Here is a 12,960-nt window from a genome sequence, read left to right on the forward strand (position 1 = left end):
ATGCCCCTCCCAGATGATGATTTGGTGGCGCGAGTTTTCGAAAGGGATTGGACAGCTAAAAGATGACACCCTCTGTATAAGAAACAGTGTATAGATGACACCCTCTGTATAAGAAACAGTGTATAGATGACACCCTCTGTATAAGAAACAGTGTATAGATGACACCCTCTGTATAAGAAACAGTGTATAGATGACACCCACTGTATAAGAAACAGTGTATAGATGACACCTTCTGTATAAGAAACAGTGTATAGATGACACCCTCTGTATAAGGAACAGTGTATAGATGACACCCACTGTATAAGAAACAGTGTATAGATGACACCCTCTGTATAAGGAACAGTGTATAGATGACACCCTCTGTATAAGGAACAGTGTATAGATGACACCCTCTGTATAAGAAACAGTGTATAGATGACACCCTCTGTATAAGAAACAGTGTATAGATGACACCCTCTGTATAAGAAACAGTGTATAGATGACACCTTCTGTATAAGAAACAGTGTATAGATGACACCTTCTGTATAAGAAACAGTGTATAGATGACACCCTCTGTATAAGGAACAGTGTATAGATGACACCCACTGTATAAGAAACAGTGTATAGATGACACCCTCTGTATAAGAAACAGTGTATAGATGACACCCTCTGTATAAGAAACACAGTGTATAGATGACACCCTCTGTATAAGAAACAGTGTATAGATGACACCCTCTGTATAAGAAACACAGTGTATAGATGACACCCTCTGTATAAGAAACAGTGTATAGATGACACCCTCTGTATAAGAAACAGTGTATAGATGACACCCTCTGTATAAGAAACAGTGTATAGATGACACCCTCTGTATAAGAAACAGTGTATAGATAAAAGTAAAGAAGAAAGAATCAAGCAAGAGATGTTTGATTCCAAGGAGAAACAGAGTTGCTCTTTGGCAGTTGTACAGGCTAAAGAAAAGTCTTATATATATATAAAAGCAACATATATAGCTATATAATAAGCGAGCAAGTGTGTGTCTGTTTGTTCTTCATGCACGGCAGAGTTTTATACCTAGCTCCACCAAATTTGGATTGGTGATGTAGTTTCACCAGGATTTGGCTATGTTTGAACTTTGTGGAGTCTCTGATACCCCTTTCATACTGCACAAATAACCCGGTATCGACCTGGCATATTGCCGGGGTGACACAGGTCAGCGTGCGGCGTGAAAGGGGCATAGCCGAAATCCCGGGTCGCCTGATCCGGCAATTCAACCCGGGAATAAAGCAGTGGTATTCCTGGGTTGAATACCGGGTCAATGGCAGCGTAAACGGGCACCCGGACCCATTCACGACAACAGGGAGAGGCGGCACGGAGTTGATCTCATCTCCCAGCGCCAACTCCACCCTTGCTGCCAGCTCCGCCGCTATGGCAACACGCCCAGCATATTGCCGGGTCAGGGAAGCCAGTGGCAGCGTCCAATGCCGGATCCCACCCGGGAAGGACCCGTTTCCAATTCCCATGTGGGATCCGGCATTGGCAGTGTGAAAGGGGTATGAATTTAAATTTTCATTTAAGCAACTTCACTCAGGATGTCTCCCAGTGCTGAAAACTGCACTGATCTGAAGGCACAGGCTGATATGTACCAGAAGGGAGAAGGCAGAGCTCCAACGGCTTAGCAATGTCAACCTGCTAACAGTGTCGGCAATTGTCAGTGCTGCTGTTTCTGGAGATTCCTTAATAATTATTTAAAAAGAAAAGGTTTCTTAAAGTTGTAATAAACACACAAACGCAGAATTAGCCACTGCCTCTTTGTTGGCTCCACAAGACCTTTCTCTGAAGCTGTCAGCCTGTAAGTCCAACTTTGTGGTGGCAGTCACGATGGCAAGACATATACATGAGCTACAGGCCACGTCTTGCAGGTAACCATTTGTGAAGGTCAACAACTATATACTTATCCTTCAGACAGAACCTGCATTTATAGCTAAGGTATTTCATTCCCAGTATTGTGTCCAAACCCCCCTAATGATGAGGAGACATTGCTGCATACGGGAGATAGTTAAGCGTGGCCTCCTTGCATTTTCTCCAGCTGAAGGTCTATTCAGAGAAACTGATTGTGGCTTTTGTGGGATACAGGGTAGGCCAAGCGTGGCCAAGATGCCACTATTAGATGTATCGCACCCACTGTCTTCATTGAGATACTGGTTCCACATAAATGCAAAACTTCTTCTTCCTGAACCATGGTGTCTTCTTGGCAAGGAAAAGGAGGTGTCACAGCAGGAACCAGAAATACCAGGGTTCCCATTGGCTCTTGTTAGCACATTTTGTTTGTTCTTTTCTTACCAATTTTCTTTATCTTCAAAAGGAGGCAACTATTGATGATAGAGTATTACAGACGCTTTTTAACGTTTATGGTGTCTGTCACCATGATAGATAAGAAAAACATTTCTTTCCTCATTCCACCATCGGCACACTAGTTATCTCTTCTCCAGATTCATTTTGGACTGGTTCCTCAGTAGGACACTTGCATTAAGCGTATAATGGGTGGGAACTATCTTTTGTGTAGAATGCCTGTTCAACCGTTCTAGGCCTCGGTAGATGTAAGTTTAAGATCATCTTTCCCCTGTCACCCTGCCTGCCGTTGTCCTATGTAAATGGATGTAGCACAATAGATGGGAACTTCTCTCGCGTAGACACCGGACCTGCTCTCACGAATTCCAAATCCCTAAAAGAATGTGTACTATGAACTATGTAAAAGTAATCAATGTGCTCTGTGAAACCGGCCCACCAGACCACGGCTGGAACTTATTGCGTAGAAGATGACTCTTTGGTGCCGCAATATCACCAGTTTCCTGTGCAGTGGATTTCAGAAAACTCTGGTGTCGGGATTGGCAGAGTAGCAGCAAAACAGGGGACATGAGTCTTACCATAGAGGTGAGGATGGAGAAGTCAAGGTGGGAGATACAGTTGTGGATGAGAGCTTTAGAATCTTTGGATGCAATCTGCAAGTGATGGTTAATAAATGCTATTCACTAAAATGTATAACACACTAGTGATGCTGTCACTGATTGCGTCTTGGGCCCGTATTGGAGTCTTGATGACAGCAGCGTTAACATAGATCAATGTATCTGCTGAGGCTGCAGAATTTCCACCTTCAGTTCTGGGCATATACGTCTTTACCTCACCCGCATTCCTTGCCCTTTACCTTCCTTCTGAAACACGGTGTCTCCTATTGGTCATGTAGCTTTGTTCTAACCATTATGATGTTTGTTTACCCCCAGACACTGGCTGCATCACACTATCCCAGTACATCCTGCTGGACCCCATCCTGATATTCTTCATTATCGGTGCCGTGCTGAGTATGGTCCGCTTCCATTCCTGTTCCAGCAGGTGAGTGGACAGAGGTTGGGCTGGAAACCTGTTACTGTGCAGTTACCAGCTTGTCATTCGTTATTTCATCTCAGGCCATTCAGCGTCCCCTGGTGGTTGTGGCTGGGACTGACCGGCGTCAGTTTGGCTGGAGCCATAGGAGTGAAATTTGTCGGCCTTTTCGTCGTTCTCTTCGTTGGTCTAAACACAGTCCGGGACCTGTGGAAGCTGTTGGGAGATCTCAGTCTGACACTGGTAAATATAATGTGGGGGCTCTAGGACAATCGTTGGTTTGCTCTGGTGGAAAACATCGTAGAATCCATGTATGCGCAGCAGACTGACCCAGAATCCACCCAGTAGGTTGCTGGGGATTCTAGGTGTTCACAGCACTTAGAAAAAGTAGCACAGATACTTGTTATGCTAGATTTTTCATAGAAATAGGTGTTTTCATAATTTGTGAAAGAGGTGTGAAATGTATTCCCACCGCTCCGGTTCTGAGCTTTACCAAGATATTGCTGTAACTCTTCAACAGCCAAATTCAGAGCACATAGAAAGTGGATGAGATATAAAGTAACGCGTTTCATCACCACTTGGTGATTTCATCAAATATCCTCAGCAGGTGGCATTTATACACTGTCCTTTTCTCATCTCATTAGATGATTTACCAACTAGTATATAGACGGTTGCGTCATGAATGTTTACATGAAAAATAGAGATTGCTGTATGTATCAGTAATTACAACATATATTTATAGTACATTAAAACCTAAAAAAATCTTTAGAATCGGAAGTTTTCAGTTCAGTGCGATTTTGCTGAGCACATAGCTGACATTTATGGTAGACTGTACATGTATGTTTTCCTGCAACCCTCTGAGACACAAGGTAAAACTTGCACATCGCAGCCATTGTCCCGGAATACATAAGGAATAAGCTTCTATTATTTATATATATATTTTTAACATATATACTAGTTACAAGCCCATCAAAATGACGAAAAATAACCACAATGTCAGTGCCAACGGATACACGTCTGCTAGCCCCCAGGTTCATTTTGATGGTAAGTAGCCGGCGTTCACCTCTCGCATCAATGGCACGTGGTGCTCCGCAGTTTCCACGTCTGTTATTCGCAATGGTGCCATTTGTCCAGTCACGATACACCTTCACCGTAGCAGCACGCGGACAGGTCACACACTGCGCCGTGTCAGAGATACTGTCACCCTTGGCCCAAAAGCCGATAATCATCCCTTTCTGCAACTCTGATAAATCGCCCCTTTTACCCATGATAGCAACGAGTGATATGTGTGCAGACGGCCTATCGCACACCTTATATACCCACCGAGCCAGCAACGAGTGATATGTGTGCAGACGGCCTATGACACACCTTACATACCCACCGAGCCAGCAACGAGTGATATGTGTGCAGACGGCCTATCGCACACCTTATATACCCACCAAGCCAGCAGCGACTGATATGTGTGCAGACGGCCTATGACATACCTTACATACCCACCGAGCCAGCAACGAGTTATATGTGTGCAGACGGCCTATTGCACACCTTATATACCCACCAAGCCAGCAACGAGTGATATGTGTGCAGACGGCCTATCGCACACCTTATATGCCCACCAAGCCAGCAACGAGTGATATGTGTGCAGACGGCCTATCCCACATCTTATATACCCACCAAGCCAGCAATGAGTGATATGTGTGCAGACAGCCTATCACACACCTTATATGCCCACCGAGCCAGTGCATGTCACGTGACTACTTCACGTGCTGCCGACGTCACATGTAGGAGGTGGGCATAATAATGAGACTCGACCGTGGAGGAGCCGGGATTTTATGAAGTATTCCCTAGCTAATTATTACCCGTTGCCACTGGATGGCGGCCATCAGCTAATCTAATTATAATGAGCTGAGCATAATTGTACATTGTAAGTACAGCACACTATATTTTGTTATACGTACTGTAATTACACAGTGTTCTATTAACCATACTAAAGCTTTACTGACCTCCTGCGACCCTGGTGTGTAGTAACACCCGAACTACTGTAGTAAACGAAAAACAAAGCTATATATGATACAAAACGATTAAATATAATGTAATAATACAGTATATGATTATTTTTACGCTTCATTTACAAAGTTTAATAGTAATGGATATAGCTATGTTCAGTTGTGCGTTTTACTGAATGTCCATTCTTATGTAGTGAATAAATACACCGTGTAACTCATACATATCCCACATAGATCAGACTGAATTATACTCCTCCAGGCATCAGAGGAGACTGGCATCACCATTACACAGCGCTCACATGCTGTGTGTGTGTTCTCTTACAGGAAGTCATCCTGCGTCACTTGGCCGCACGTGTCCTCTGCCTCATCCTACTGCCGCTAGTCCTGTACTCACTCATCTTTGCTGTGCATTTCGCCATTCTTAATAAAAGGTATATATATGGGCCCTCTGACCATGTCACCTCTGACCTGTATGTCATGTGATCGAACAGGGACGTTCTGCGGTGTAATTGTCTGTCTCTGTCTTGTAGTGGGCCCGGTGACGGGTTTTTCAGCTCCGCTTTCCAGTCCCGCCTGATTGGAAACAATCTACACAATGCATCCATGCCGGAACGTAAGTATCGCCCCGTGTCCCAGGGCGGAACCTTTCTCCAGGGGGGTCATTAAATACTGGTCTTGTGGCTGGAGTGTTTGTGTTCCTGGTTCTCCGCTCTGTCTGTCTCCTATTGTATATGTGTCTTATTGTGTGTGTGTCTCTCTGCTTCTCTCGTCTGTGTCTCTGTCTGTTACACCTGTCACTGGAATGCTGCATCATCAGTTGCACTCTTCCCCAGACCTAGCCTACGGCTCAGTCATTACCCTGAAGAGCGTGCGAACGGCGAGCGGTTACCTGCACTCACACTGGCACTTATACCCAGAGGGCGTGGGAGCGAAGCAGCAACAGGTTGGTACCGTAATATGTATAGTCCTGGACCCCTGACCGCTGACCAGTAATGACATGTTCCCCCTTCCTCCCCCCTTTGCAGGTCACCACTTACTCTCACAAAGATCAGAACAACCTGTGGACTGTGAAGAAACACGACTCTGAATACGGTAATGGAAACGGGCGGCCGCGGGTTGCCCATGTGCTGGAGTGGCAGTTGTGTGGTTACCACTTGACGCCCTTTATTGTTTCATTACAGACATAGAAGCACCCCTTGAATTTGTCCATCACGGGGACATTATCCGTCTGGAGCACACAATGTAAGTTCCGTTTTTAAGCTCCGACTTTGAAGAGGGTACCTTTGTACATATGGGTCCACCTTTGTCTTGAGTTTTTTGCTGCGCCTAGGCACACCATGGTTTATTAACATAAACACTTCATCTATTGTTTTCAGCTGCAATACAATACAGAGAACAATACATCAGGGGATTAAGTCATTACAGCAGGGGATTAAGTCTGACTGACCTGGCTCAGTTATACCTATTAAAGGCTAAGATAAACGTGGACCCATCTGTATATAGGATTCAGGAGGGAATTGGGGGGTTATTGTCTTTGCTTTGGCTCCCTGCAGTCTAACCCTAACAGTCCCCAGCATACTTAAAACCAGGGTGCCAGCTGTCAGGATTCCGGTGTAGGCATTTCGACTGATGTCTGGATTCTGGCGCCTGTCTTCTAAACGCATCCCGGTGGGGTGTACCCGTTTGGTATGAATAAGATTGGTGATCGGTGTCTAGTGTCACCAACCCAGAACTCCACATCTTATCTACTCAAAGATCAAAGAAAAAAAAGAAGGAAGACTCCATTTTTAACGCACTCTTTTGAAAAAAACAATATGATATATCTTGTTAAGAATGTAAAAAAAAAAAAAAGGAGTCTTCTTTCTCTTTTTTTCCCTTTGATCTTTGCATACAGTAAGTAATTACTGACTTCTCGGTGCACCACCAACAGTGGGAATGTAGGGATTTATGCCCTTTTACTTTACAAATGTTGGTTTATACTAATTATTCCTAAATCATTAACAACCAGTGCGGAATCAAATCGGCTTCTTCTTATCTTATGTACTCAGTTGGCACTTTATCAGGCCTATCTACTACTGAGTACATCCCACCTCTGTGAGCAGATTCTTTGTCATGAGCAATTGATGGATTCATTCCACAAAGTGTGCAAGAGGTCCCGACTTACAGGTGAAAACACAGATTCTAAAACCAATGAAAACCGCTATCTTTACAGCTTCCATGTGTTCTAGGGGTAAATGTAAGAACTTTCGATATGAAGGGGGGAGCAGTATCAGTGCACTTTATGTGCGCTGTAGCGCACCCCCCCCCTCCCCCATATATTATAGCCGCGGTGAATGTCCAGTGACAGGGGCAATATGCGCCACTGTCATTATCGGCGCTGCTATCTAAAAGATAGCAGGCTGATATGTGCGGGCAATATATGAACAGTCAGCAGCGCATGGTATCGATGCCCAAACACCGTGGCAGGGACAGAGCTGTCCCTGGCTGTGGCGGGTACCGACTCCGGACTGCACTGGGCATCTCGCGTGAGTAACGAGATCCCGCCACATGTGCAGAGTAGCTGCCGCGCTGACAGTACACAGCGCGGCAGTGTGGGTGAGTGAGCCCCATGTGTGGGGCACTGTGCGCGAGTGGCCGCGGTGAGGTCTCCACTGCACTGCCGCGCTGACAGTACGCAGCGAGACAGCATACCTCACTCGGTGCAGGACAGAGGGAGTTTACAGCAGAGGTTAGTGGAGCGGATCCGCGGTAAGCAGCGGATCTGGGGGCTAAGGCACAGGGCATTTAACTAGAAGGCAGACAGCATCTGGAGCACCTTGTGAATTGGGTGCATCCAAAGTCTGATTTTAATTGTATAAGACACCCACTCAAAATGGCACTTAGGGTCCTGGTTGAGATGGGCGCCTGTGCGTAGGGGACCGATTTGGCAGGTTTTCAAACTGTCCTCTATCCTACTCACACACACTCTCTCTCTCTCTCTCTTTCTCTCTCTCTCTCTTATTGAGAGTACGGGCGTGAATTGTATGTGTCTCCGCTCTGTCCGTCACAATGGCAGACAAGGGACCAGCTAATAAGGCATCACATAAACTATTTATCTGTGCTAAGTGTAAAAAAAAAAGCACACGGACGATTCCTCCCTGTGTGAAGCATGTGCTTCAGAGGTTACGTTAGTTAAGCCGTCCAAAGACGCTAATTTTCTACCCCCTGGGCGGTAGCGCTCACAGGAACCATGTCACAATTACATAATGAGGTGTCTGCTTTACGAAAGACGGTTAAGGAAATTACTAACCCAGATAAAGAAGTTCCACAGGAACCTTCTCAGTGGGTTGAACCTCTCATTTTAGCTAAAAGTTTTGAACATTTCTGAGACTACGACATCGGATTCATCATATATTGCTTTATTTGGTAGTAAGCCGCGTTCATCGGTCACTTACCCTTTTTCCACGAAACTGGATGATCAGCTGATGGAGGCTTGGAAATACTCAGACAAGCGGTTTCAGATGCCTAACAACAGTTTTCTAAGTATTTATCCATTTCCATCAGCTATGACGGATAAATGGGAGATGTTACCTCGAGTGGACTCCTCTCTATCCAGGTTGTCCAAAAAAGACTGCATTACCTGTTCTGGGAGCAATTTCGTTGAAAGACCCGTCTGACCGTAAGCTGGACACCATGTTGAAGTCCATCTATTTGGCCGCAGGTGTCTTACTTAGACCAACCTTGGTGAGTTCCTGGGTGAACAAGGCAGTGGAGCATTGGGCCACTAAATTGATAAAGTACTTACAAGAGGGAGTTCCGTTAGAAGAAGTAGTGTAAGGAGTTCAGCGGTCCGCCTGCTGAACTCCTGAATATTGACTGACTAGATGTACATGTAACTCACTTGTGTCCCTACGGTATACGTATCTGTCTGACTTTACTTGCCCCCCCGCTATCTGTTACCTACTTGACTGTTGTATAGCAAACCAAACACATTCCTAGTATACGCTAGTATTCCTGGCCAATAAAGCTGATTCTGATCCTAGCTGAACATATTAATAAGTCCGCTATATACCTAGGAGAGATATCGGACAAGTTAACTCGAGAATCTTGCAGCAACTATTGCAGCCAGAAGAGTTCTTTGGCTTCTGTCATAGCAAGTTGACGCCGAGTCAAAAAGAGCGTCGGAAGCACTTCCGTTTACAGGTTACATTCTTTTTGGAAAAGAACTAGACTTGTTCATTTCTCAGGCTACAGGTGGTAAATCTACCTTTTTACCAACCCTTCTGCCCCCACCTAAGTGCTCTTATAATGGAATTTCCTTTCGGTCCACTCAGCCTTTTAGAGGACGCGGAAGAGCCACTCCCTTGCGAAGTTGAGGTCGCAGCAAGCAACCAGTCGCTGCTCGTCGTCAAGATCCAAAGCCTGCAGAAAAGACCGTGGCATGACGGTCTTCCCTCCCACCAAGTATTGTAAGAGCTCGGCTTCGACAAAACTTTCAGGATGCCTGATTCAAGATATCAGACAATACGTGGATCCGCAATATCATCTCCCAAGGGTACAAGTTAGATTTAAAATTTTTGCCGCCAAATACATTTTTTAGTCTTCCACTTCTGGACAAACGTTTGGCCCTTCAAGGTGCAATACAGTCCTTGGTAGAATCGACTGTGTTAAAGCTGGTACCACTGCTTCAACGAAAGAAGGGTTACTATTCCAATCTTTTCGTAGTACCAAAACCAGACGGTACTGTACGACCGATTCTGAATCTGAAATCGTTAAATCAGTTTCTGTCTTATTACCGGTTCAAGATGGAGTCGCTCAACTCGGTGATCTCGAGGCTGGAACCCAAGGAATTTACGATCTCTCTGGACATCAAGGATGCATATCTCCACGTTCTGATATGGGAACCACACCAAGCGTTTCCTCAAGTTCACGATTCAACAGGATCATTTTCAGTTCAGAGCCTTCCCATTTGGTCTGTTTACAGCCCCAGGGTGTTTACCAAGGTCATGTCGGTGATGATTGCTCACCTCAGATCATTGGAAGTCACAATAATACCATAACTAGACGACCTCCTCCTCAAAGCTTCATCAGATCTCATCCTCCAGGAGCATGCTCTATTAACATACAATGTGGTAGTGGAACATGGATGGATAATCAATTTTCGGAAATCCAACCTTCAGCCGTCACAGCGTATCCAGTTTCCCAGTGTGATCCTGGACACAAATGTCCAGAAAGTTTTTCTGCCTAAAGACAATGCTCTGGGTATACAGAAACTGGTCCAAGCTGTCCTCAAGCCAAGGCTGATATCTGTCCATTTATGCATTTGTTTGCTTGGGGAAATGGTAGCAGCTTTCGAAATTCTGGAGTTAAGCCGTTTTCATTCACATCTTTTCCAGCTGTATCTGTTACATCAATGGTCGGGGTCATATCTACACCTTCAACAGTTAGTTCGACCGACTCTAGAGACGCGACTTTTGCTTCTTTGGTGGCTCCAACTGCACAATCTCACTGCGGGCAGGCGGTTCGGTGTATGTGACTGGACGCTCCTAACGACGGATGCCAGCCTCAGGGGATGGGGCGATCCATCTTCAGGGCCATTGGTCTCCACAGGAATCACTGTTGCCAATAAATGTGTTGGAACTGAGAGCGATCTACCATGCGCTGTAAAAGCTGCCAAAGTTCTTCGATCCAAGGCGGTAAAGGTTCAGTCGGACAACGTGACTGCTCTGCTGTAGCGTACATAAACAAGCAGGAAGGAACTCGCAATCGCCAAGCGATGCAAGAGGTGAAACGCATTCTCCAGTGGGCCGAACTCAATGCTGTAATCCTCTCAAAAGTATTCATTCCAGGAGTAGACATTTGGGAAGCAGACTACCTCAGCTGTCAGGATCTACGTCCTGGAGAATGGGCACTTCACCCGGACGTGTCCGACGCTCTGACACCGCGCTGGGGGTGTCCGGAGGGTGGCTCTCATGGCGTCCCGTCTCAATCATCAGCTTCCTCGTTACATCTCCAGAACACGGGATCCTCAGGTGGAAGCTAGATGCTCTGGCCGTGATTTGGCCGTACGTCTTAGTATACGTGTTTCCTCTGTTTTCTCAAATTCTCAAGAGAATTAAACGGAAGTCAATCACGGTGATCTTGGTAGCACCAGCTTTGCCTCGGAGAGCTTGGTTTTCAGACCTGCGCCTTCTGCTAGCGGACGATCCTTGGGCTCTAACCCTGCGAACGGATCTACTCCAAAAAGGGCTCTTCGTGTATCCAGATTTACCACGACTATGTTTAATGGGATGGCTCTTGAGACGGACATCCTAAAACGCAAAGGGATTCCGTAATGTGTGATTCCCACGATGTTGCGTGCACGAAAACCTATTACAGCAGCCCATTATCATCGCATGTGGTGTTCTTATATCTCTTCGTGTGAACTAAAAGGGTTTCAATCAGATTATTTTCGTCTCTCACAGTTCTTGCTCTTTCTTCAGGCAGGTTTAGATTCCATACTTCGTCTAGGATCCTTGAAAGTTCAGGTATCTGCCTTATCGATTTTCTTTCAGAGACGCCTGGCGCTCCTACCGGATGTGCAAACTTTCCTACAAGGGGTCCTTTGGGTACAACCCCCATTTGTTCCCCCAACAGCTCCTTGGGACTTGAATCTGGTGCTGGATTATCTGCAGTCACCCTGTTTTGAGCCCTTGGAAGACGCAGATATAAACTACCTTACTTGGAAGACTGATTTTCTATTAGCCATAGCTTCAGCCTGAAGGGTATCTGAATTAAGTGCCTTGTCTTGTATACGTCTCTACTTGATTTTTCATCCTGATAGGGCTGAGTTAAGAACACATGCTTCCTTTCTTCCCAATGTTGTGTCGGCTTTTCATATCAATCAGCCGATTGTGGTACAGTCCTTACAGGAGGACTCTGGGACACCTTCATCTCTGGATGTAGTGAGAACATTGAAGATCAACGTGGAACGGACAGCACCGTTACGAAAGACTGATGCTTTATTCGTGCTTTATGATCTTCAGCAGTGAGGTTGGCCTTCTACTAAGCAGACCTTGGCCCACTGGATTTGGTTGACTATTCGTCAAGCCTATCTACACCAATCTAGGCGACCTCCATCATCCATTGCGGCACACTCTACACGCTCAGTTGGTTCTTCCTGGGCTGCTAGTAGGGGGGCTACCACGTCTCAACTCTGTAGATCAGCCACTTGGTCCAGTAGTCATACATTTGCCAAGTTCTACAAGTTTGATACTTTTGCGGCTTCATCTTCACGGTGTGGCTGTCTTGTTTTGCAAGTTCCTCAACGATCTCCCGCCCAGGGGGAGAAACTTTGGGATGTCCCCACGGTCTTGAAGTTGTGCCAGTGTCCCCTAGTGGCTGACAGAAAAAGGAATATTTTGGTACTTACCGATAAATCCCATTTTCTGAAGCCATAGGGGACACTGGTTGCCCGCCCGTCGCTGTTCTGTGTCTTCATTGTTGTTCTGTTTGATTGTTATGTGCTCTCTTCCCTCGTATAGTCTCCTCTCGGCTAATTCATAACTGAGGGTTGATGGGGGATAGAGGGGGAGGAGCCTGTTTCACTTCTTGGATTGTTTAAAGTGCCAGCTCTCTGTAA

At 45.8% G+C, this 12,960-nt stretch overlaps 1 protein-coding gene across 4 annotated transcripts in view; it reads left to right on the forward strand.

Moving 5' to 3' along the window:
• Positions 1–12,960, forward strand: part of POMT2 (protein O-mannosyltransferase 2) — a 37,573-nt gene that overhangs the window by 9,819 nt on the left and 14,794 nt on the right. For all 4 annotated transcript variants that reach the window (XM_063948240.1, XM_063948241.1, XM_063948243.1 and 1 more), the window contains 7 exons: positions 3,258–3,366; positions 3,441–3,600; positions 5,685–5,791; positions 5,891–5,973; positions 6,194–6,303; positions 6,386–6,452; positions 6,542–6,602. In XM_063948240.1, the coding sequence (XP_063804310.1) occupies positions 3,258–3,366; positions 3,441–3,600; positions 5,685–5,791; positions 5,891–5,973; positions 6,194–6,303; positions 6,386–6,452; positions 6,542–6,602 (697 nt within the window). The remainder of the gene's footprint in view (positions 1–3,257; positions 3,367–3,440; positions 3,601–5,684; positions 5,792–5,890; positions 5,974–6,193; positions 6,304–6,385; positions 6,453–6,541; positions 6,603–12,960) is intronic.

The sequence above is a fragment of the Pseudophryne corroboree genome, chromosome 12 (assembly GCF_028390025.1).
Source record: "Pseudophryne corroboree isolate aPseCor3 chromosome 12, aPseCor3.hap2, whole genome shotgun sequence".
Classification (NCBI taxonomy): domain Eukaryota; kingdom Metazoa; phylum Chordata; class Amphibia; order Anura; family Myobatrachidae; genus Pseudophryne; species Pseudophryne corroboree.